The 26,264-nt window shown below is 36.3% G+C and overlaps 1 protein-coding gene and 1 long non-coding RNA gene across 6 annotated transcripts; one reads left to right on the plus strand and one right to left on the minus strand.

Annotated features, from left to right (window-relative positions):
* Positions 1 to 519: 519 nt before the first annotated feature.
* On the minus strand, positions 520 to 2,955 carry LOC147538966 (glyoxylate/hydroxypyruvate/pyruvate reductase 2KGR-like). The gene is made up of 2 exons (XM_086643446.1): positions 2,477 to 2,955; positions 520 to 1,215 (listed from the first exon to the last, which is right to left on the minus strand). The coding sequence occupies exons 1-2, from the start codon at positions 2,900 to 2,902 to the stop codon at positions 697 to 699; spliced, it is 945 nt and encodes a 314-aa protein (XP_086499572.1). The 5' UTR covers positions 2,903 to 2,955; the 3' UTR covers positions 520 to 696.
* Positions 2,956 to 11,159: 8,204 nt separating this feature from the next.
* Positions 11,160 to 25,586, plus strand: LOC147538967 (uncharacterized). Of its 5 annotated transcripts, XR_015225342.1 has the most exons (12): positions 11,160 to 12,160; positions 12,502 to 12,593; positions 12,681 to 12,922; positions 13,031 to 14,311; positions 14,423 to 14,449; positions 14,568 to 15,565; positions 15,967 to 16,033; positions 20,500 to 21,423; positions 22,113 to 22,210; positions 24,561 to 24,887; positions 25,239 to 25,321; positions 25,418 to 25,586. It is a non-coding gene; the product is annotated as an uncharacterized LOC147538967 (long non-coding RNA). The 5 variants fall into 5 exon arrangements; XR_015225341.1 differs by lacking the exons at positions 20,500 to 21,423; positions 22,113 to 22,210; positions 24,561 to 24,887; positions 25,239 to 25,321; positions 25,418 to 25,586 and adding exons at positions 16,374 to 17,555; positions 17,663 to 17,980 and having other exon boundaries at positions 12,502 to 12,922; XR_015225339.1 differs by lacking the exons at positions 20,500 to 21,423; positions 22,113 to 22,210; positions 24,561 to 24,887; positions 25,239 to 25,321; positions 25,418 to 25,586 and adding exons at positions 16,374 to 16,446; positions 16,552 to 17,555; positions 17,663 to 17,980 and having other exon boundaries at positions 12,502 to 12,922; positions 13,031 to 15,565.
* Positions 25,587 to 26,264: the final 678 nt, after the last annotated feature.

The raw sequence follows: 26,264 nt of genomic DNA on the forward strand, positions 1-26,264 counted from the left end.
CTACCTTTATACCAAGCATTCTTCTTATGGCTAGACCTAATCTCCTGGTCCCTGCAGAAAGGAAAAAAAAGAATTTCACGTTCTTCCTTTTGGGATGAGAGGATTAGGTAACTTCTATTGATTGCAGCTTTCTTTAGACCTCCGGCCTCCAACTTCAAACAATTGGGTGGTTTTCTGCACAGATATGATTGACAAAGATGATGTTGAACTCAAATGCTCTCTATCTATCACAGTCCGGCGATTGAAAGCTGTTATATAAGATTCTGACCTGCGGCATCTCCGAGCAGGAGTCTAGATAAATCTACACATACAAACAAACTCCTAATAGATAAAACTTCACTTTTCGTATCTAATGATTTGACAAGAGTGGTGTACTCAGATAAGCCTTCAACCTAGTCCAAAGATGAACTAGTGATACACTTAACCCTGGTTTAGTAATTATTGTTGTTTGAAGTTGTCTTCATTGATCAATCAAAACTTGCAAGTGAATAGAAGGTATATTATGTCGATAACAAAATATTCCAAATCAATGATCCTCACTGATCAATCTTAATATTGAAGTCTTTGCCAGGAGCATATCCGCATTAACAGGTTCATCATAATGAGAGGGATAATATAATCGACCCTTCATTTCGACATAACAGGTCCTACGAATAGTCAATTGACATAGAATTCCCTTTGAATACAGGTAGTTAATTAAACAACAGGGGTTAACAAAGGTTTGTTCTGAAAGTGAGCTTCCAAGTTCCCAATCACAAGATCCGCCATTACCTTACGGGTTTCCCAAGTACTAGTTCCAACATGTGGTAGCAGCACCACATTATCGAGCTTAAATAGTTGTTCTGGTACTTCTGGCTCGTTTTCAAATACGTCAAGCCCGGCTCCACCTAACCGACCTTCAACCAGTGCAGAGACAAGTGCGGGTTCGTCAACATGAAGACCACGCCCAATATTAATAAGAACTCCTTTTGGACCCAATGCGGCTATAACTTGTTGGTTTACAATGTGACGAGTTTCTGGTGTGAGTGAGCACCCAACCACGAGAATATCACAGTTGGCAGCTAATTCCAGGACGTCTGGATGATACTTATACTGTGATTCAGGCTTTTTGGTTCTGGAGTGGTAGCTTATTGGACAACCAAAAGCTTCAGCTCTCTTGGCAATTGCTAAACCAATCCTTCCCAAACCCAGAATACCTACTTTCTTCCCGGAGAACTGCAAAAAGAATAATGCAGTACTGTTAGTAATTGGTTGCTATCAAGGAATGAAATTTCCGTAGGCATGAAAAATGGAAATATTTTGGTCATTTTTCCCATAATATTTGAAATTTAACTCCTTAGTTTCTATAAGATTGGACAAGAAAAATTCTGCAAACTTTGCATTCATCCAACAAATAAACTGACTAAGAACAGCGAAAGGAACTAATTTTGATTGCGCTGCTGGGAAAAAAGATTTACACTATTTCAAGCAATAAAATCGTATGTAACATGAAATAAGAATGCTCCTTTTTAATAGTTTTGCCGTGTCAGATATGGACACCCATATCGAATACGTGGATACTAGTCGGACAACTGGATAGTAGTAATCAGTTTGGTCTGTCTAAGCCGTACTTACAAGGTGAAAATCACAAAGGAAGATCAAAATCTAACCTTTTTAGTTAATTTGAAATCCCCTTTCTTCCATAACCCACTCCTTACGTACCAATCACTCTCCCATATCCTTCTCAAAGTAGCCAAAATCAAACCGATAGAAAATGTAATCCCTTCAAGATAAAGAAAATGTTCGAGAGTGTACCATGTAATAAGAAAGATCAACAAGACTCTCACGAGGAAAGAAGCAAAATATAGTGAAAAGGGTAAGAATTTTCAAATAAAACATTTGCAACAGTGTCGGAGTCTTGGGATTCTTTAGATTACTATCTCGGATACCTCGTACGAGTGTCAATGTAACACAGATGTAAGACTTGTAATCAATATCAATCAATTCAAGCCAAGAGTGTCAATGTAACACAGATGTAAGACTTGTAATCAATATCATCAATTCAAGCCAACAACTGGTAGCCCAGTTGGTAAGTGCATCTACTCCGCAATGCGGAGGTCCCAGGTTCGATCCTGTGGATGTGCAAATCCAGAAATATTGAACTTCGGTGAGTAATTAGTTTCGGTGGGCTTTAGGCCATTTAATTTCGTTGGGCTTTAGGCCATTAATTTCGTTAGGCTTTAGGCCAATAATTATTCAGAGTAATTATTCAGCAGTTATCGTGCTTATCACATCATATCTATCAATGCATTTGTAATGACCATTGTAGTCAATATTCGGAAAAAAATATCATCAATTCAAGGGACCATTGAATATTATCCCATTGATCCTTTTCAATTGTCACACATAAATCTCATAAAATCAATTGTTTACAAGTCCAAAAGCAAAGAATTTACCAAATACCCACATCAAAAGGAAAGAAGAATCAAAATCTAACCTTTGTAGTTAATTTGAAATCCCCTTTCTTCCATAACCCACTCCTTAAGTACCGATCACTCTCACATATCCTTCTCAAAGTAGCCAAAATCAAACCAATAGCAATATCAGCAACTTCATCAGTCAAAACATCAGGGGTATTAGTAACCCTAATTCCTTTCTCTTCGCTTCTAACTAAATTGATCTGATCAACACCAACACCATGATTAGATATTATTTCCAATTTTGGTAATGAATCGATCAAATCTGCATCAACTCCACCACAAGCATTTCCAACAATTCCTCGGATTGAATTCGAATTTTCTTTGAGAAATTGCTTTTGTGAAGAAGGGAAGTTCCAGTACCTAAAGAGGTTAAATCTCTTGTCGAGTTCTTCTTCGAGGTAAGTTGAGATTGGGCGCATCAACAAAACTCCTATTTCTTCCATTTTTTTAGGGACAAAAAAGAATTGGACCGGACGAATTCAGGTCTTATGTTTGTTTGAGGAATCTACTTCTTTGTTTGTATTTGTAGTTTTATAGGCGCCTCGGATTCCTGCTATTGGCGCCTATTGACAGGCAAAATTTTGGAACCTCCATGTTGGGGTGGGAAGTATACCGAAGGCCCGAACCCATCCGTGGACACACAAGTCCGTGAATGACCATGGGTACCGCCTGACTGAGGTAGAACCCGCCTGACCCGCTAAATATCATGTCCACTCCCGTTGGATTTAACTCGATGGACGCCCACTGTAATTACAGTAGGTAATACGGTGTAATAAGCCTGCTATTTTGTAAATTACACTTACTTTTGAAAACGCAATAGACTAATGCAAGCTTTTAACAGAAAAAATGATAGTCTAATGCAAGCAAGTTAGAAGCACGCGCACTGGCACGTCATGTCCTAAAAAGTGTAGGTTTAGGTCGTTGGCTTTATTGCACAATCCCATAAAATTTCTAACTTCGAGTTTGTGACGTGGGACTATGTTTTCAAAGTAAAGAAAGTACTAAAAAGTTCACATTGTCCAAAATGGCTCCTTTGTGGCTTATAATGGTACTGGGACTCTTATAAAAGGCTAGGAGGTCAATTAATCGCTCTAAACACGTTGTTCTTTATGGCTGATAAACCACGAGTGGGTGTCTTCAAAATTTCTTTTGCTCGATTCTCACAAACCCACTGCATGTTCGGACCAACTTCCTCAATGGGCTTGGGCGGGCTATGGCGCAAGGGGTTGTCAGAAAAGGCCGCCTGTTGAATCCGCTTACCCGAACACCCGAAGTACTTAATTGCCTGCTCGTCCCGACTCGATAGGGGTGTTGCATAACACAAACACATGGGACCTGCCAAGAATTTAGAACTATCATATACTCCTAAAATTGAGAATTTTTCCTGGAAGCCTGACATTTGGAAAATGGTCAGCTATAAGCTTGACAGGGGTAGTGGGCGACCGTATTAGAAACCTGCATATTGCAACTGTATATGTTCTATTAATGTTGAAGTTCAATTAAATAGTGTTTCCACGGGATAAAACCTTCTCAAGGAATATAAGGTTTTCATGAGGCTGATCCTGAGTTGTCATCCAAGCACGAATACCTTCGTTTAAAAGAATATTTTTGGTGTAGAAAGTCTCAAACTCAGGATCTCTGCTGCACGGATTTTCTGGGGACCCACTACCTTAGATTTTTAGTATAAAATGGGCGTTTGCCATCGCCCTAATTTTTTTTACCGCACAAGAGTTTCTACTTTCGAGAGAGAGATAGGTAAACCTGGTAAGAACTCTCTGATAGATGTGGGCGACCTTTTGCAACTCTTCCATGAGAGAGGGAGAATTAGAAAACAATAGGAGAGAGAAAAAAAGAAGGTTTTAAGGAAAAACGAAAAAAATGATAGGTTTTAAATCTATAAATTTCTTGAATTTTACGTGAAGTCTTATAAGATTCTTTTAAGGTTTAAAGTATCTTACTTTGGATGAGTTAATTTTTCTTCATTTTTATCGGTCTATTATTCTATCACATTTTACATATATTTATTTCTCTGTCTTTATTAACTTTTCGTTTTGTCATATTTCTCGATGTATGACCTGAACTCGACATGCCCGAAGCTCGCTCCCCCCTGTCGCAAGGTAGTACCCATGACATGCAGCGTTTCAAAAAATATCAGTTTCGTCCGATCCGAGCCGACGTATAGTTACTTATGGGCGTCCATGTCAGGTCGTTTTCCACTTCTAAATTCATAAACAACTTCATAACAAATTAGGAGAAAAGCGAAATTAGGGTTTGTTCTTCATTTTTTTCATTTCCAATCGATTGTAGTTCCAGAGATATGCTAAATGTACAACAGACACTCAATTTCTCTCTCATTCGTTTGACGTCTTAGAAAGAAAGAAGAAAAACCTGAACATATTTGTTTGCCGGAAGAAGATAAAGATCAAATTAGATCAACGCGTTGGTAAATACATTAATAATAAGTTTGATTATCCATGTTGTAATAACACCAAACTATTGATCATACCGTATTACATTACTCATGAGCTAAACATATTTTGGTTTATTACAACTTTATTTCTATTGAAAAGATAACTTCATGGAAAATGCTTATTTACAATTACAATAATGGTCTTGTGACTCGGTATATATGCAACCATTGTATGGTTCATTTGAAAATTTCGTTGCGACTAATGCTTTCAAATGGACTATAATGTTACCACACCGAGTTATAGAACAAGTACAAGCTTAGGAAATCTTTGTGAACAACTGTTAACTTCTTCGCGAATCTTGGGAAACCTTTGGTATCTCATTATTAGTTTTGATCGAAACACTAAAAATTCTCAATGTCCATTTTATTTCATCTTTGTTTTCTTTTGGTCTTTCGCCAGTGGAAGATCAGAACAAGGAGAAGAAAAATGAAAGACACTATGAAGAAAACTCGAAGATGAAGAAGGACAAAAAAACTTAAAAGTTTCCGTATTTTATTTGAAAGAGAGAAAGTGAATTTTAGTGGGTAAGAGTATTTTGCGAATGAAAAAAAAAAACTTAATTGTTAATTATTCATATGAGGATTATTTCCCAAATGACCCCCTACTTTATGATCAGCTTCCCGCGTAGCCCTCTCCTTTTACCGTTACCGTCAGTTGACTACCAATTGACTGTTTCACTTTTGCTTATTTCCAGAGATACCCTTATTAATATATTTACTTTTCTATTTCTAATGTTTTTGTCTTTATCTTTCTTCTTTGTCATCATCTTCTTTTTTTCGCTTTTTATTTTTCTTTCATTGACCTCCACTAATGGAGGTCCAATTTTTCTTCAATTTATTTATTTTTACAAATTTCTTGAAAAGAAGTTTAAGCTACTTCTGTTTCATATAGTGTTGGACTCATGAACTTAATCCATTGGGAGCAATGCCTTGTTGTCATGGAGCATGAGGATTAGCAGGACAATACAAATTTGGTGGAAGAAGTGGAGATGCAGTTCTGTATTTAGGGATTGGGAAATTGATATTAGGTCTTATTTTTGAGAACTCGTTTGTGAGAATATTAACTCAATTTCCAATTGGGATTTTGAGTGTTCTTCTATCACTTTCAGGGATTGAATTAACAATGGCTTCAAGGGATAAAAAAGTAAGGAAGGATTATTTGTGATGTTGATTTGTGTTGCAGTTTCATTGATCGATTCTAGTGCTGCTTTAGGTTTTGGTGTTGGAATTATTATATTTTTGTTGCTCAAATTGAGGAAGCTTGATTCTTCTTCCTTTAATGGTGGTTTTTGGGTTTCTAAAAGAAACTAGAATTCTAGAGGGGATGATGAAACTGGAATAAATCCTTGAAAGAAGATATTTTAATAGGGGTTTTGGGGTTTCTAACATTTTTCTTTTAAGTAGTAGGGAGTTTGACAGTGGAATAATATTTTTCTTTTGACTACCAATTTTTCTCCATTAATGGAGATACCCTTATTGAAACCCCAATTACCATCTTTAGGAGCTAATTTAGATCCTATAGCCTCTCTATTTAAGATCTCAAACAACATACTCAATTAAGACCTGCATGTCCAAGAAACAAATGGTTGAAGTTTATTTTGTGATTACCCAAAAATTTCAAACGAACTATAGATGTCATCTTCCTTGAGATAACCTAAAACATGGTTGATTAAGACATTCCACCATAAATCATCCCCAAAATCATTTAAGAACCATAAATCAAAAGCCACTTAACATAATCATTGTATGAAACATTAATGGAATATAAGTTTATACCTGAAGCTGGACCATTAGTAGCTACAACAGATCTACTGGATCAAAAGTCAGATGGGTTGTTATGTTTGTGCAACACCAAAGTACGGAAGCACATCCAGCTCGGAATAAAGAGGTCCAACCTCATCTCCTCAGCTGACATCCCACCATATAGCTGTTGGGGAACGTTACACTCATTCGAGACGGCAATATCCCGGATATACCCGTTAAGAGGAGTTACAATATCCGTATTAATGGTGACAACCCATGCGTTACCACCATTAAGACGACAACTCATCACCGAGTAGCAGCCGATCAAAGACTCTATAAAAGGACCCAGAAGAAGATGACACAGATCATCTGGTCATCACCCAAGCATCACTGTCAAGTATCACAACATCAACCCACTACTTTCTCTCTCATACATAGGGATTAACTAGTTGTTTACATCACTTATACTACTATCGTCGTCTTATTCTCTCCCTGTGATTGACCGATCCAACATCCGTTGAACAACCTACGACTCGTCAAAGGAGATCGACCTATATTCCTCTTTCCTGACGACCACTCATCACAGGAGAACGACCACTCATCAAAGGAGGTCGACCTATATTTCTCTCTCCTGACGGCCACTCATCAAGGAGATACGACCTATCTTTCTCACTCTTGACGATCAAAGTAGGCAAGTTACTTTATCTCTCTTGGAGGACAGACCTTCCTTACTTTGTCCACGTGAATATTTACGAGAGTTTCGTTACTAAAAGACGGACCTCAGAGGATGTCATAATCTCTCTCCAACCAAGTCAGTTTCTCGTAGAGATCGAGCTCCGACCACTCTACGAGTTGTGCCTAAACTCCGACCATCATCCAACCAACGGTTACATTCCAAAGACATCATTCCCGTATCTTTCTCATGCAAGCTTAATGACTTGACCATCGGAGCCCCCTTAGGCCGGCACCATCCCGGTGGCTCAGGGATCTTACGATCACGTGTGTTTTTGTCTCTTGTCACAGGTTAAGCCCAAAGACGTCGTCGGTGCCCGCAAAATTATTAAACAGGTGAAGGTCTGATTTTCAGTCAACGACCCGGTTCTATTGACTTCTTAACCCGCGATTTTGTATCCTCACAATGTTAGTTGAGGCTGGATGGTTATTTATCCACTCGAACAACATAGAATAATAACCACTTTTTACAAGTTAGTTGAGAGTTTGTTATAATTCTATTTTTAATCTCTCCATATAAACACTTGTAATCAGTTCATTTAATCTAATGAGAATTGATTCAACTAAACGTTCTACCTAAACTACAATATATTGGTAGTCACAAAATCACAACCAACAACCTTACCACTATTATTCACTCAAACCCCTTTTTTAAGACCACCATCATTACCAGAGAAACCCTTTTTTAAGACAACCACCATTATTAATGTTCTTCGTTTGACTAGGGATGAAAACCCCACAACCAAAAGAACCAACCAAAATAAAAGCAAACAAGCTAGAAATCGAAGAGACAAAACCCTAAAATATGGAAGTATACTTTCTCTAGGTCCTTTAGTTTCTCCCTTATTTGGCAACTTATCTCTGTAATAATGAGTTAATACACAGTTTCTCGTAGAAGATGATGGTAGAGAAGAAAAGTAAAGACAAAAACCTTGGAAATAGAAAAGTAAATACATTAATAAGGGGATCTCTAGAAATAAGCTAAAGTACAACACTCAATTGGTAGTCAACTGACGGTAACGGTAAAAAGGAGACCATCTGGGTATTTCGATAAAGTAAAGGGTTACGTGGGAAGCTGGTCATAAAGTAGGGGGGTCATTTGGAAAATACTAACTCTTAATATTATTTTGAGTCATTTCCTTTTTAGCCCATATTTTATTTATAACTTCTTTTTTGACTCCATTTTTTTCGTAAATTCAAAATTCATCCTTTTGTTCTAACTCCGTCTAAAAACTATTTTTTTGAAACCAAGCGAAACCATTTTCATTCATAAGTGATAAAATCACAATGTTACATAGATGATAATTCTTATTTCCCTCCTATGAAAACTTCATGACAGTTACATACCTTTAAGTGTAAAGTGCCTCATCAAGGGAAAGAAATTGACTAGACACCGACTCAATAAAATGACCCTAAAGGTCGAAAGATGAAAAGATTCTAAAGATCGAGAACGAACAGACCCTAAAGGTCGACAAAATAACTGGAAAAAACTAAAGCAACCACCGCTGCCGTCACCGGAAAACCGCCTCCTTCACCGTAAAACCGCCTCCGTCACTGGAAAACCGCCGTCATCACCAGAAAACCGCCGCCACCTTAGAAGAAATGTCAATTTTATAGTTTTTTTTACGATCCCCACGGTAATTTGAAGAACATGAAGTATGATTAGGATCATCAGAAGCATAACCTTCATTAATAGGAGTAGAATCTCGAAGATGATAAGGAGAACAAGGGTTTGGTATAACAACAACATAACAAAAAGAGTAATAAAGAAAAGATAAATTTCTTTACTAGCACTTTTCTGAATAGATCCATCTGTTATTCTAACACCAAAGAATTTCACACCTCCTCTCGTCGGATGTTCTTGAATTATGACCATTGTTATTGCAATGAGAACACCGCCGCATCATCTCCACCACTGCCGATTCAATCAAATCGTCAGCCAAATAATCAGAAATATTAGGTCAAACCCAATGGCTTCTTATGATGATTCAATCGGATGATAGAGAGAGAGAGAGAGAGAGAGAGAGAGAGAGAGAGAGAGAGAGGAGTCCCTCCCTTACTATTATTGTTCAGAGACAGGGGCGGCCCAGGCCCAAAGCAGCTGCTTTGGGCCCCAAACCTGGTTTTATTTAAAAGCACCTCCACTTGGAATATTTTTCAAATAACATATTGCTTTAAGTTAACCGGTGAACTCCAAGCCCAGTTATCCAAACAAGTATTCACGTGAGTTGAGAAGGAAAGTAAAGTTACTTACCTACCTTAACTTTCTATTTTCTAAGCAGTTAATTGAAATTGAAAATGGAAACCAAGTTACCTTTTTATTTTCTATTTTTTTTTTCTTTCTTTTGTTGAAATGGAATAACCTACTTACGTGGACCTAATTCCTTATTTTATTTAATTCAATTAAACCAAGTTATTATATTTAATTAATTCATTTTTGCCTCTCTTTCACTCTCTTGTTATGCTTTCTCTCCTATCTTCTTTCTTTCTCTCCATCTAGCAGCCACAGTTATATTGCACTTCCTTCTGTACCTAATTTTGGTGTCTTATGTTCTTCCTCTTTCTTCTTGTACTTCTCTTTCATAAATTTTTTATTATTTTTTCTCCAATTTTGTTGTGTGAGAGTTAATTTAAAATTTCACTTTAGGGTTAAAACAAGTTTCTAAAATGTAGCGTCTACCGAGTAGTGACTATATTATATTAGTATCTCTCAACAAAAAAAAGACTATATTATATTATTATATCATCTTTGCCATATAACTACAGGGTATGTACTTCTTAATGTTTTCAAACGCATGTTAGTAATTTTACAATTCAAAAAGCATGTGAAATGTTTTCAAAGCATATTTGGCCAATTTCTATATGAAATTTGATACACTTTTTATAATATATATATAGTTCACATTTACGTATTTAGTTATGTTTTTCGTACTAATTTATTTGTTACAGGAAAAAATTAATTTTGTTATAGTTAGTGTATAAAGGGCCTCGTATTTTAGTTCGCTTTAGGCCCCCAAACAACTAGAGCCGACCCTGTTCAGAGAGGTAATAATAACTATTTATTTGAACAAAAAAGAAAGAATTCCGGCGAAGGGAGGACCCTTCACCAGAGAAGCAACGAAGATAAGAAGATTCACTCTAAAAACGGTTACAAGTTTTCTAGAGAGAGGGTTCCCTTGTCTTTCTGTCAAGTGTCATACGTGATCGATCAACCAAGTGATGGAAAACCCCCCTTTATGCTTTAAGCTTTTTCTCTATATTCTCATGTAAAAGAGCACTACCAATGTCCAAAAAAGTTCCGTGTAAAAACTATTTTAGAGTCAATACCGTTGCACTCTTTCAACAAAACAAAAGAAATACCGTTGCACAAAAAAAAAAGCGAGAAACAGCCGCATGTACCAACGGTGTTGGAGGAGAGAGAAACCGAAGGAAGGTGCACACTGCACTTACGGTTTGTTTTGTGACCGTTTGCTTTTAATCCCAGCCGTTCATTGAGATTGATTGGGCCAAATGTTGTACCCAATCGCGTATATCTCCTCTCTCCATCTCTCTACTTTCCTTGTCTTGTCTGAAACGTACGCAATTCTCTCTATCTCCTCTCTCTCTACTTTCCTTATTAGGCAAGTAGTCATCTCTGATTAACAATCTTCATCATCTGATTAAGTTCCTCCATTAAAGTTTAATTCAGTTCACTTTGTTGAACTTGATCATCTCTCTCACGATTTAGTTCTTCTAAAACTTTAGTTCTTCTATCGATTGATAGAAGATGAAATGACAACGACGACAAGAAAGAACTCATGCGATTGAACTTCTTGAATTGCACACTGAAGTACGCATTCTTGAATCTTTAACCTTTTCGAGTTCATTCGCTCGATCATATGCAAAAGAGAAGGTTGATCGATTGTCTCTCAACTTGATTAATACTTAAGGTTTCTAGGGTTTAAAAGATAAAAACTAATTATAAATGGAAAGTGTATGTTGCTAGTTAGTAATTAGGGCACAATGTGAGAAAACCCTAAAATTTTTTGAAAATGCTCTATGTTAGTTTACAAGATTACGGTAACCATTTAGGGTTTTAGCTTAAAACATTTCAATATCGATTTCTCCTTAAGTCTTCTTGCCCTCATTTCTGGCCTTCATATAGGCATACATATAACATCTTGTAGTGATTGAACTTCTCTTTTGATTGATTTAGTCATATCTCATCTAACAAATTACACCCTTTACAATCTCAGCTGTATGTGTTTTACAGTCATTGTACCAAATTGAACATGGTGAATCTTACTCGAAATTTTCAATGGTAGAGCTGAAAGGCATGGAAGAAATGCATTCGAGAATTTCAAGCTTTTATAATCTAGAACTCATAGGATTGAACTTCTTGAGTACTGTTGAGCTCTTTCATGACCTTACCACTTCAAAACAAATTTGTTTTATGATAGAAAGAAAGATTTATTGATGAATTTGTCTTTTGAAAGGGTAATTGATTGAGAGTGATTTTGTTTAGTGAACTTGGATCTTTAGTTCTTTTTGAGTAAATTAGAAGATTTTATGCAAATGTGTTATTAATTCGAATGCCCCTCATGGTGAGGGTTAAATTCGGTTTGTCGACAATGCTAACACTGTCGCTTTTGTTAACCCATTATAATCAAGCAACCATTGTGGAGGGAGACAAGGGACTATTCTGCCCAAATTATCATTTTGTGTTAGAGCAGCCAGTTGGAATTCGTTATCTAATAACCATTGAAAGGAAGAGAAGGTACTTTTTATCATCAATCTCTTTGTTTTGTTGCTTGAATTTTTCCAGAATCCGTTTTTCTAGGAAATCTCCAGTTGGAATTCATTATCTCGTGTACCTTACGTGAAAAGCAATTATTTTTCTAGATTCTTTTGCTTCGAGGAGGTATTGTTGATCACTTGGTTGATCACTTGGTAATTATCTCTAAGGTTCATTTGGTTGATCACGTGGAAGTGTAGATTATGTCATATAGTTCAGCCGATGGTTTTTAAATCCGTGGTTTATTTTAAATCTGTAAAACTCTAATTAGTTATCTATTATTTGGAGAATCTAAAACAAAAATTTGGCTGGCTCTTGTGTAGATTTCTTTCTCTTCTTATTTTGTAGCTGGAAGAGGATGTAGATTATATCACTTGTCAACTCTACGAGTACTTTTAGTAAAAACGTGAAGGTTGTTATGCACATGGGTATTTATCTCTCTCTCTGTTTTGATAAATTAATACACGTGTATAAAACTATAAATACATGTTTTGCTGGATAGGAATGCCGAGGTGGTAGATACCTCTATAGTAAGCTGATGGCACTTCAGAGGGATGTGTATTGTGGAAAACTATGAAGGAGAAGAGAATTCTCTGTTGTGTTTATTCATGTCTCCTTTCTTTTATTTCATTTGCTTTTTTTATATCGGATCTCAGTTGATACTACTATCATGCAGATTTTGTCCATAGCCCTGCCTTTGCTCTTTTAGCTATGCAAGGTTGGCACCCTGGTCCCCCTTTACAGGTTTGCACTAATAAGAGAATCATTCCCCTCTTTCTTTTTTTCATTCTCTTCCACAAAATTCTCTGGTAATATGATTTAATTGATGAATTTGGGGTGTGGGGGTAATAGGAAATTCCGAGTTATGTAAATGGGGAAGTGAGATATTGAAACATGATAACAGCATTGTAGCGGAAGGTCATTTGGATAAACGGTGGGAACAAGTGACTGGAGAAGTAGTTGACGATGTCATTTTTCTTAGCAAGCATACTGCCGTTTCTAATCGTCCTGCTCTCGCTGTTCATCCCATTGGTATTTCTATTTCACCTTTATTGACTATCCAATTTTAAAGAGAAATTAGATCATAGATATGAAACGAGGTCATAACTAGCTTGAAGGAACACAATTAATAAAAGGCATTTTAAATGTGTGGGTCGTGTGGTTCAATTAGGATTGAAGTGGCGTTTAATGTATGTCTCTTATAAGATTAAAGACCACCACTTGACCCCTGTGTTATTGAACCACAGAAAGACAAATTAGGAATCAAATAGATTATTTAGTTTTAACGCTTGTGTAGTAACCTTCTAAGATCCCTTCTGGATTGTGAACTGGTATGTCTATGATTCACGAATCCATGAAAAACCTGGAGCAGCCATGATGATAACAAATATTTTTGTCTGTGAAAAATTCTGATTATCCATGTTCTTGTATTGGATCCTCTACAAATCTCGAAAAATTGATTTTCTCGCCCAAGCGGCCATTAGAAGTGTTTGGGTATCTAAGCACCTGGTTTTTGGTTCTTGTTGAGAGTCATTACTATCATTTTCTTACTGCACAAGTGCGTTCATTCACATATTCATGCACAAAAACATGAAATATGAACTGGAGTAGCTTTGAATTCACTTTTATTGATTGACTGTGTAGCAAAATCCACTTTTATTGATTGACTTTGTTGCTCTGACATCCACTTGATTGTTATTGGTTTTATTCGAGCATGTTAACAGATCTGACTCCTTGCATCTCTTGTTTAGAAGGTACATTTTTCATTTCGTGGAACTTTTATGGTTTGCTAATTCTACACTACTGATATTGTTAGATGTCTTTCACTCAACAAGTCTTTTCTTTGTAAAGCAATTTAAATGTTTTCCGTTAATCGGGATTAGAGTTCGAAGGTGCAAACTCAAAAACGTGAATCCAGAACATGTTATGTATTTCGTCCCTTTGATGAATTGTCTTTTATATTTTTTCATCTTAGTACATACCGACCTTATGCATGTTCTGAGCTGATGTAAGGTTAGACTGTAGAAGGTCAAGTCGAAATGAAAACCTTTGATCGTGATCAGGGATTTGCTGAATTATGAATTTATGACTAGGTAGAAAGACAACTGGTTGGACTATGGATGACTTATTCAGGTAAATTTAAAATAGTTTGTATATCTTGGATACTCATCTTTGTTCTTAAAATCTCCATAATTTTTTCAAATTTGGGTCATTAACTTGATACTTTTTGGTAACAATTCGTAGGCATTAGGCATGCCGACCCACTGATAGGTACATGCTGAAGTGCTATACTATTGTTCTGATTGAGAAAGAAAGATCCAAAACAGGTGTTATCATTAACTTGATCCACATTATAATCTTATCGTTGCTGACTTCATTCTACCTCCAGCCAAGAATTCATTTTGGAACAACAATGCATGAAAGTCAGTTTGCACTAATCAAGCTAGTTCGAAGTTGCAGCTCTCATTGGAAGTGGCTTTGGAGATTTGCTCAAGAGAAAACTTCTCTTTGGAGGAACATAATAATGGAAAAGTTTTGGTGTCCTAGTGGAGGGTGGAGACAAGCCAACATTAAAGCTCCGTTCGGGTGTGGTCTTTGGAAGGGTATAGCAGCTCGAGAAAATAACTTTTTGCAAATCACAAAGTGGAAATTGGGAGATGGCAAGTGTATTAACTTTTGGGAGGATGTGTGGTGTCTTCCAATACCTCTTGAAGAGAGATTTCCAGCCATTTATTTCATCTCGTCTTCTCAAAAGGAATCACTCTTTAATCACTTTAACTGGTCTTTAGGAACTTGGGAGATCCGGACGAGAAGGAATCTTAACGATTGGGAGATCTCAATCTTCGCTAACCTTCTTAGGGCTCTTGTCCAGTTCGTGCCTATTGAAGGCAAGGAGGACTCAAGGGTGTGGGTTAAGGAGGGGGACGAGGCCTTCTCGGTTAATAACTATTATTCCAGACTTAGTCCCAGCTCAGATCCTACGACAGACCAGTTTGATTTTAGTTTCTAGTGGTCGAGTCATATCCCTCCTAGGGTGAGCTTCTTGGTGTGGGCAGCAGTCTTGGGGAAGATTCCAACAGTGGACAACCTCAAGAAGCGCTGCTGGGTCTAACCTAATAGATGTGGCAGGTGTAAAGAGAGTGAAGAATCAGTGTCTCACCAAATGATTCACTGTTCGGAGGCTGTGAAGCTTTGGAACTTTTTCCTTGGATCCATTGGGGTGTGTCGGAGCCTTCCAGCCTCATTAGATCAGCTCATAGCTCAGTGGAGGAAGGTTCCAGTGAGGAAACCAAAGAGAGGACTGTGGAACCTTGTCCCTTTTGGCATCTGTTGGTGTATTTGAAGGCTAGAAATGTAGTTGTTAGAGATTCTCTTCCTGCCTTCAAGGTAGGGGAGGAAGATGTCTTGGGTGTTCTTTTCCATTGGAGTAGGTCCCTGGACAAGGACTTTTTCGTATTTTGACTTTGTGTCGAATTGGGGGGGGGGGGGGGGGGGATCTTGAGTATGTAACTGTATTAGTTCCCCCTTTTCTGTTTCCTTGTGTAGTCCTTTGTATTCTTTTTCCCTTATACTAATTCAAAATTTTTAAAAAAAAAAAAGTTGCAGCTCTCATACTTGGTTTTTTTTTTTTCTGTTTTGAGTGCTGCAACCATGTCCGAAATTAGCATTTAGTTAATATCCAAGTAGACCACTCGTCCAATAATTTCCTTGTTGGTCCTTCAAATTTTTTTTCCTTCAATGTTGCTGAAGTTCTTCTTTTCTTTCTTTTCCTGTTTTATTTCATCCAGGTAAAAGCTATGGTGAATCTTGCTACATACATGATGAACGTTCTTCGTGGTCACTAGGCTTCTAGAGGTTTGTGAAATATTAACTCATGAAGTCTGACGTCTACCACTACCATAAATCATCTTGATTTCTGAAGTGTTGTTCTCATCGGTTTTTGTTTGTGTTGGTGTTGTAGTTTGAGTTCTTGACTTCTAGAGGTTTCTGATAGGATAAAGTTGTGAGAAATATTAACCCATGAAGTCTAAAACAAAATTTTTACTTTGCGCTTGTGTAGACTTCTTTTTCTTCTTGTTTTGTTGCTGTAGGAAATGTAAATTATATCACTTACCTTGTCAGCTCTGCTAGTGCTTTTAGTAAGAACACGAAGGTTGTTATGCACATGTGCGTTTATCTCTCTCTGTTTTTGCAGGATAGGAATGCCGAGGTCGTAGATGCTATTGTGGAAAACTATGAAGGATATGGGAATTGTCAGTTGCCATTTTGTGTGCATTCATGTTTCCTTTCTTTTATTTCATTTGCTCTTTTATGTCTTTTATCTCATCTAACAAATTTCACCTTTTACAATCTCTGCTATATGTGTTTTACAGTCATTGTACCAAATTGAACATGGTGAATCTTACTCGAAATTTTCAATAGATCGATGGTGGAGCTGAAAGGCATGTAAGAAATGCATTCGAGAATTTCAAGCTTTTATAATCTAGAACTCATAGGATTGAACTTCTTGAGTACTGTTGAGCTCTTTCATGACCTTACCACTTCAAAGCAAATTTGTTTTGAGATAGAAAGAAAGATTTATTGATGAATTTTTCTTTTGAAAGGGTAATTGATTGAGAGTGTTTTTGTTTAGTGAAACTTGGTCTTTAGTTCTTTTTGAGTAAATTAGAAGATTTTATGCAAATGTGTTATTAATTCGAATGCCCCTCATGGTGAGGGTTAAATTCGGTTTGTCGACAATGCTTACACTGTCGCTTTTGTTAACCCATTAGTGGGATTTTCGGTTAACCCATTATAATCAAGCAACCATTGTGGAGGGAGACAAGGGACTATTCTGCCCAAATTATCATTTTGTGTTAGAGCAATATTTAAAAGGAAGAGAAGGTACTTCTTTTTATCATCAATCTCTTTGTTTTGTTGCTTGAATTTTTCCAGAATTTGTTTTTCTGAAAATCTCCAGTTGGAATTCATTATCTCGTCTACCTTACGTGAAAAGCAATTATTTTCTAGATTCTTTTGCTTCGGGGAGGTAAAGTTGATCACTTGGTTGATTTGGTTGATCACTTGGTAATTATCTCTGTTTTTGATAAATTGATACATGTATATAAAACTATAAATACATGTTTTGCTGGATAGGAATGCCGAGGTGGTAGATACCTCTATAGTAAGCTAATGGCACTTCAGAGGGACGTGTATTGTGGAAAACTATGAAGGACAAGGGAATTCTCTGTTGTGTTTATTCATATCTCCTTCTTTTATTTCATTTGCTCTTTTATATCATATCTCAGTTGATACTACTATCATGCAGATTTTTTCCATAGGCCCTGCCTCTGCTCTTTTAGCTATGCCTGGTTGGCACCCTGGCCCCCCTTTACAGGTTTGCACTAATAAGAGAATCATTCCCCTCTTCTTTTTTTCGTTCTCTTCCACAAAATTCTCTAATAATATGATCTAATTGATGAATTTGGGGTGTGGGGGTAATAGGAAATTCCGAGTTATGTAAATGGGAAGTGAGATTATTGAAACATGATAACAGCGTTGTAGCGGAAGTTCATTTGGATAAACGGTGGGAACAAGTGACTGGATAAGTAGTTGACGATGTCATTTTCCTTAGCAAGCATACTGCCGTTTCTAATCGTCCTGCTCTCACTGTTCATCCCATTGGTATTTCTATTTCACCTCTACTATTGAATCCCCAATTTTAAAGAGAAATTAGATCATAGATATGCAACGAGGTCATAACTAGCTTGAAGGAACACAATTAATAAAAGGCATTTTAAATGTGTGGGTCTTGTTGTCCAATTAGGATTGATGTGGCGTTTAATGCATGTCTCTTATAAGATTAACGACCACCACTTGACCACTGTGTTTTTGAACCACAGAAAGACAAATTAGGAATCAAATAGAGTATTTAGTTTTAACGCTTGCGTAGTAACCTTCTAAGATCCCTTCTGGATTGTGAACTGGTATGTCTATGATTCACGAATCCATAAAAACCTGGAGCAGCCATGATGATAACAAATATTTTTGGGTTATTTAGTGAATAGACCCCAGTTATTTACCTATATTAGGGATCCACCCCCAAAACGATAATGCTTTAGGGGTTACCCCCCATTCTCTATTTTTCCGTCTAAAATCCGTTAAGTTGCGAGCGTGCCAGTCACGTGTGTTTCTTTTGACGATTTTGCCCTCCTCAAGACCGTTTGAAATTTGTACCAGAACTAACCCTCTGTTTCCCAACGGTCGAATGAAAGAGGCCCTATCCTCTTTATAAAGAGATCTTTTGGTTGAGGGTTTAAAACAATTTCTTACTCCAAATCAACCAAAGGCAGTGCTAAAACGATGGGAGGAGGTGTTAAAAGGGAAGAAACGAACCAGGTAAGCCATTGTTGATCTTCATCTGCTTTACTGTAATGGGGGTCCTTCCCTAAATAGTTGTTTTACAGTGGGGGTCCTTCTCTAAATGTCATAATATTCTAAATGTCATGGATGCATGGATACTTACAAACCATCAAGTTAGGTTTAGGATACTTACAACCCACTTCGAGATGAACCTTCTGCCATTAGGGACTATCGAGCTTCAGGAATCGCTTTAGAGAGAGAAATCAGAGGTGAGAACGAGCTAGGAAGAAGATATCATTAAAACCCTTTCAATCTATTTCGATTTTTGCTTTGAAATCGAAACAAAAAACCTAGGGTTTCGAAGGGTCGAAGGATTGTTTTCTGATTCCCGCGTTTTCACCCAAATATGGGTAGTTGAGAAACTTGAAATCATTAAATAAAGAAATTAAAATTTACATCGTTGATTTGGAGGAGGGCAAGATCGTCAGAAAATTCTCATGTGACTGGCACGCTCGCAACTTAACGGACTTTAGACGGAAAAATAGAGAATGGGGGGTAACCCCTAAAGCATTATCGTTTTGGGGGTGGACCCCTAATATAGGTAAATAACTGGGGTCTATTCACTAAATAACCCAATATTTTTGTCTGTGAAAAATTCTGATTTCTTGTATTGGATCCTCTACAAATCTCGAAAAATTGATTTTTTCGCCCAAGCGGCCATTAGAAGTGTTTGGGTATCTCAGCACCTGGTTTTTGGTTCTTGTTGAGAGTCATTACTATCATTTTCTTACTGCACAAGTGCGTTCATTCACATATTCATGCACAAAAACATGAAATATGAACTGGAGTAGCTTTGAATTCACTTTTATTGATTGACTGTGTAGCAAAATCCACTTTTATTGATTGACTTTGTTGCTCTGACGTCCACTTGATTGTTATTGGTTTTATTCGAGCATGTTAACAGATCTGACTCCTTGCATCTCTTGTTTAGAAGGTACATTTTTCATTTCGTGGAACTTTTATGGTTTGCTAATTCTACACTACTGATATTATTAGATGTCTTTCACTCAACAAGTCTTTTCTTTGTAAAGCAATTTAAAGGTTTTCCGTTAATCGGGATTAGAGTTCAAAGGTGCAAACTCAAAAACGTGAATCCAGAACATGTTATGTACTTCGTCCCTTTATGAGTTCTCTTTTATATTTTTTCATCTCAGTACATACCAACATTATGCATGTTATGAGCTGATGTAAGGTTAGGCTGTAGAAGGTAAAGTCGAAATGAAAACCTTTGTTCGTGATCAGGGATTTGCTGAATCATGAATTCATGACTAGCCAGAATGATAACTGGTTGGACTATGGATGACTTATTTAGGTAAATTTAATATAGTTTGTATATCTTGGATACTCATCTTTCTTCTTTAAATCTCCATAATTTTTTCAAATTGGGGTCATTAACTTGATACTTTTTGGTAACAATTCGTAGGCATTAGGCATGCCGACCCACTGATAGGTTACATGCTGAAGTGCTATATTACTGTTCTGATTGAGAAAGAAAGATCCAAAACAGTTGTTATCATTAACTTGAGCCACATTATAATCTTATCGTTGCTGACTTCATTCTACCTCCAGCGAAGAATTCATTTTGGAACAGCAATGCATGAAAGTCTGACGTCTACCACTACCATAAATCATCTTGATTTCTGAATGTTGTTCTCGTCGGCCTTTCTTTGTGTTGGTGTTGTAGTTTGAATTCTTGACTTCTAGAGGTTTCTGATAGGATAAAGTTGTGAGAAATATTAACCCATGAAGTCTAAAACAAATTTTTTTACTTTGCGCTTGTGTAGACTTCTTTTTCTTCTTGTTTTGTTGCTGTAGGAAATGTAAATTATATCACTTACCTTGTCAACTCTGCTAGTGCTTTTAGTAAAAACGCGAAGGTTGTTATGCACCTGTGCGTTTATCTCTCTCTGTTTTTGCAGGATAGGAATGCCGAGGTCGTAGATGCTATTGTGGAAAACTATGAAGGATATGGGAATGGTCAGTTGCCATTGTTGTGTGTATTCATGTTTCTTTTCTTTTATTTCATTTGCTCTTTTATATTGTATATCAGCTGATACTACTATCGTTAATTGACAAAATTTTCATCCTTTAGTTACTTCAAGTTTGAACCATGCAGTAAATACTTTGTTCATGAGAGAAAATTGCATGGCATGATAATGCAGATTTTATCACCAATGGAGCAAGGGGATAAATGACAGATATGAAACGAAGTCATAAGTAGCTTCAAGGAACACAATTAATAAGCGGCGTTTTTAATGTGTGGGTCTTGTAAGATTATAGATCACCACTGGACCCCTGTGTTGTTGAACCAATAATGGTTTTATCGATATGTGAGCACAGAAAGAAAATATTAGGTATGAAAGAGAGTATGCAGTTTTAATGCTTGTGTAGTAACCTTGTAGGATTTCCCCTGGATTATGAAATGTCTATGATTCAAGAATCCATGAAATTCCTAATGCAACCATGATGATATTAACAATATTCAGGTCCGAAGAATTCTGATTATCCATGTTCTTGTATTGGATCCTCTACAATTCTCGAGAAATTGATTTTCTTGCCCACGTGACCATTATAAGTGTTTGGATATCTTAGCACTTGGTTTATTGGTTCTTGTTGAGAGTCATAACTATCATTTTCTTATTGCACACGTGCATTCTTTCACATATTCATGCACAAAAATATGTAAATTAGACCGGGTTAGCTTTGGATCCACTTTTATTGATTGACTGCATAGCAAAATCCACTTTCATTGATTGCACAAGTTGCTTTGACATCCACTTGATTGTTATTGGTTTATCCAAACATGTTAATAGATTTGACTCCTTGCAGTTCCTGTTGAGAAGGTATGTTTTTTATTTCGTCGAAATTGTATGGTTTGCTAATTCTTCACTACTCGTATTATTAGATGTCCTTCACTCAAATAGTATTTTCTTTGTAAAGCAATTTAAAGGTTTTTCGTTAGAAGGAAATAGAGTTTGAAGGTGGAAGCTCGAAAATGCGAATTCAGACCATGTTCTTGTGGTTTATGCTGTCATGTGCTTAAATAATCAGTTTGACCAACATGTTATATATATATATATATATATCATATCTTTACAGGGTAACATCGCATCCAAAGAGCTTTGGTTTAATATGATTTTCGCTAATTCTGCTATATGATTATTATGTCGGATTAATAATCATGGTTTGTTTCCCTTGTTTGTTATTGGGATCTGACATATGCTCAATATATTTGTGTTTTCAACTAAAGGAACTCAGGTATGTTTGAAACAATATATGTTGTCCTTTCATACTTCCAATTGTAAATGTCTCTTGGAAACCTTAAATTTGATATTTTCTACTCTTTGTCATTCTTAGTTGCTAAAATCCTTTTTACGTATTGATGAAGTTCATACTTTTCATGTATTACTGGGGTTTTGGAGTATGAACAAGTGACAAATGTGATGACGCTGTTAACGTAATATTCATATGGTAAATGATAGTCTTCTTGTGGGTGTTATGGACAGTGTTTCAAACTTTCTTGATACCGCAGGTTGAACTTCTAGAAGTGCAAAGAAACCTTCTCAAGATAGTAAGGGCTTGCTGGTGTGGCTTTACCAAGCTAAGGGCATACGACACAATTTAAGAAAGGTAAAGGAGGACAACCTTTATATATCACGATTGTGTTGTTATATTTGCTTCTGAATTTTTTAACAGCTATATCTCTTACAATTCCCATTAGTTATAGGGTCATGGAAAATTCAAACTTGCATGTGATAAGGTTTCTGTTATAATGGTAACAAGTATTTTGTCCCTTTTATGAATTATCTTGTATATTTTCTTCATCTTAGTAAAATCGAAGAAAAGAAAACCTTTGTTCGTGGTCAGGGATTTGCTGAATTGTGACTAGCCACAAGACTTGTATAGTCCTACTAGTGCGGAAGTGGTATAGCTGCCTTATACTTGTAGGTTTCCGGCTTCAAAACGACAATAATTTGGAACTATGGATGACGTATTTAGATAAACCTAATATAGTTTGTGTATCTTGGAATCTCATCTTTCTTCTTTAAATCTCCATAATTTTTCCAAATCTGGGTCATTAACTTGATAGTTTTGGGTAACAATTCGTAGGCACTAGCCATGCAGACTCACTGATAGGTTACATGCTGAAGTGCCATACTACTGTTCTGAATGAGATAGGAAGATCCAAAATAGTTGTTATTCATCAACTCGATCGACATTATATTATTATCGTTGCTGACTTCATGCAATTACCTCCAGCCAAGAATTGATTTTGGAACATCAATGCATGACAGTCAGTTTGCACTTATCAAGTTAGGTCGAAGTTGAAGCTTTCAAATGTCTCATACTTACTCTGTTCTAAGTGCTGCAACTATGTATGGAATTAGCATTTAGTTAGTACATCCAAGTAGACTACCCGTCCAATAACTTCCTTGTTGGTCCTTGAGAAATTTTTTACTGTCTCTTATTTTCCTTTAATCTTCCTGAAGTTCTTAACTTTTTTTTTTTCCTGGTTTAGAAACATACATAATGAACATTCTTCGTGATCACTAGCTTTTTGTAGGTTTGTAATATAACAGAGCCTTTTGAAATATTAACTCATGAAGTCTGACGTCTCCCACTACAATGAATCATCTTGATTTGTGAAGTGTTGTTTTTGCTGGCCTTTGTGTTGGTGTTCTACTTTGAATTCTTGACTTATGGTCAACTAATTAAAGCTTTAGTCTTTAGGTACACTAGACTTCTAGAGGTTTTAGATAGAATAAAGTTGTGAGAAATATTAACTCATGAAGTCTGACATCTCCCACTACCATAAATTGTCTTGATTTGTGAAGTATTGTTTCTGCCAACCTTTGTTTGTGTTGGTGTTAGTTTGAGTGAGTTACTTTGTGTATTTGTTGTTTTTGTTTCTATTTGTTTGAGGATTTGAGTTTTTTATTTTTGTGTATTTTGTTTTTGGTTTTATGATTTTGTGTTTGTGTTGATATTTATGTTTGTATCCATGTTTTCTTTTTCTTACTTATTATTATTATTATTGTCGTTGTGTATGTGCATGTTCTTGGGTTTGTGTTGATATTTATGGTTGCATTTGGTGTTTGTCTTTGTATAAGTGTTCTTTTTTGTGTTCGCACTCGGAGTTTCTTTTTGGTTTGTGTATTACTTGTAGTTGTTCCGGGATGGGGAGCGTGCATGTGTCTTATTGTACTGCTTGTCTGTGGTTTTTCCTGTGTTCGATCCTTTGTGGATGTCGAGAGCTTGATTTTCCTTGATGGGGAGCATGCATGAAATGAAGGTATGCTTTCATTTCATGGTAATATTGTGGTTTGCTAAGTGTAAACTGCTCATACTATTAGAGTGGGCTTTATACAATATTTTTCTTTGTAATGCATTTGGCAGGGTTCTTCAGTCCAATGGAAATTGAATTTGAAGGTGTAAGCTCCTAAAAGAAGAACTCAGACCATTTTCATGTGGTGTACATGGAAATTGCACACTAATGGGTTTTTGTGGTATTATGTAAGATTAATAATAATCAAGGTCTGCGTCCTTAGTTGCTGCTGGTACTAACGTATGCTCAATACATATGGGTGATCAAAAGGAATGTATGTTCAAACAATAGTTATTGTCTTTCTACATTTCCAATTCTAAGTGAAATTTGATTTTTTTTTTTTTACAGTTTCTCATTGTTAGTTTAATGCATTATATGTATTGATGAAGATCCTATTTTTGATGTATTCTTGGGATTTTGAAGTATGAAAAAGTATAAAATGGGATGACAGTGTTAAGTGATTCACAAAAAGCTTCGTATTAACAGATTGAGATGTTGCATTAAGAATAAAATACTTCCTCGACCCTTTTAATGATCTCGAGTGTCTTATATTTGTTGGTTGTGTTTGAAGAGAATAACTGAATGTTTATATGGTAATGAAGAGTTCTCTTATGCATGTTTTAGACTTTGTTTTCATCTTTTGTGATACCGTAGGTTGCGTTCAATGATGTGCTGAAACCTTCTCAAGATTTTGAGGACTTACTGGTGTGACTTCGCAAGGTAAGGGGCATACCACACAGTTTCATAACAGGTTAAGGGCAGATTTTGGCGGACCATCTTTTTGTATCATGGCAGTGTTGTTATACTTGCTCCGAAATTCCCTGGCAACTATATTTTTTTTTACATTCCCACACTTCGGAGGTGGATTTAAAACTCAGACCGGCATATGATAAGGTTTCTCTTATTGTGGTCACAGGTAGTTCATATATTTCCATCAACCTTATCCACGTCATGAGCTATTATAAGTTTGGACTTTAGAAGGTAATATAGAAGGAAAAAAAACTGTGGTTCGTGTTTGGGGTTCACGGAAACATGACTAGGAAGAAGACGTATACATTTCTACCATTGCAATATTGGTGTTGATTCCCTATTTTGTATGTTTCTGGCTTTAGAACGATCGCAACTTTGACCTTATGACTTAGTCTTGGGAATCTCCGAAAGTAAAATTTTAATATTTTTATGGGCATTCAATCTCCATAGCTTTTGAAAATTTTGGTCATTAACTTTATAATTTTAGGTACCTGACCCACAGATTCTCTTTGATACTTCGATGAATCCAACAGAAGCTAATGTAGTGAACATTTGTTGATGTTTTTCCTTTACTTTTGCGAGGTATTCTGGCGAGAAAACACGCCTTAAAGGATGCTCGGATAAATGCAGGCCCAGGGGCAGAAGAGAACAACTCTTATAGCCTGGTATTTGGGGGTTATCTTCTATCTTTGGTTATCAAGTGTATATTCATAATTCCATTTTCTTACAAATGTTTGCTGAATTGTCAATTACTCTTATAGCAGAAGGAACAACTCTTATAGGCCTAGGATAAATGGAGCCCCAATATCAGAAGGAACGACTCCTATGGGCCTGGTATTTGGGGGTTATGTTTGATCTAAGGTTATCAAGTGTATATTCAAAATTCTATTTTCTTGCAAATGTGTGTTGGATTGTCCATAACATTTTTAAATGAATGCAGATAAAGTGCAACTCGAGAAAGAGACAATTTACAAGTACTAAAATCTTGGATGGACTGCACAAGTATCATCACAGCAGGTTGGTTAGTTCGCTATTTTTTTACACTAATCTTGTTTGTGAATTAAGCCTTTCGTCCTATTCTATGGAATTTATATATGAATCCCAAAAATTTCACAAAGGAAGAATTAACAAGTGTTTTCAACTCAAGGAGATTTGGTTGCCCTCTTCGTTCTATTTTGAGTCGAATCAATCAAGTCAGCTGTCTTAATGTCGACTAGAATTTAGTTAGGTTTATCATATTATCAAATATAACATATTCCTCTTCATGTTAGGATATGTCATACAATTTCGTTCATCCACCGGATATTATCTAGGCTAAACTCCTCAAGTTTCTTCAGTAGTTGAATAAAATCTTGTTGATCTTTGACCTTTCTAATCTTTCCATTGAACTTGCTAACACTATCTTTTTATTTTGTTAAATAGGCAGCTGACTTGATCTAGTACTGTTCTTCTTTGAATAGTTATTTTCCTTTTCATGATAGATACTCTGAGGGGCATTATTGTTGATAACAAGATTGGAAATTGAGCGTGTGAATGTGAAGTCATTGTATAGAACTCTTGAGATTATCTTGGTAAGAGATACATTTTTAACCAATAAATATAGAAAAC

The sequence above is a fragment of the Eschscholzia californica genome, unplaced genomic scaffold (assembly GCF_041429995.1).
Source record: "Eschscholzia californica isolate CP2 unplaced genomic scaffold, dmEscCali1.0.p SCAF_5, whole genome shotgun sequence".
Lineage (NCBI taxonomy): Eukaryota > Viridiplantae > Streptophyta > Magnoliopsida > Ranunculales > Papaveraceae > Eschscholzia > Eschscholzia californica.

Bases quoted from the DNA above. Each gene is read 5' to 3' on its own strand.
- LOC147538966 (XM_086643446.1), bottom strand. From the start codon at position 2,902: ATGGAAGAAATAGGAGTTTTGTTGATGCGCCCAATCTCAACTTACCTC. The intron at 1,216-2,476 runs GTTAGATTTTGA...TTCTTTTTGCAG, and splicing joins ATTTCAAATTAACTACAAAG to TTCTCCGGGAAGAAAGTAGG.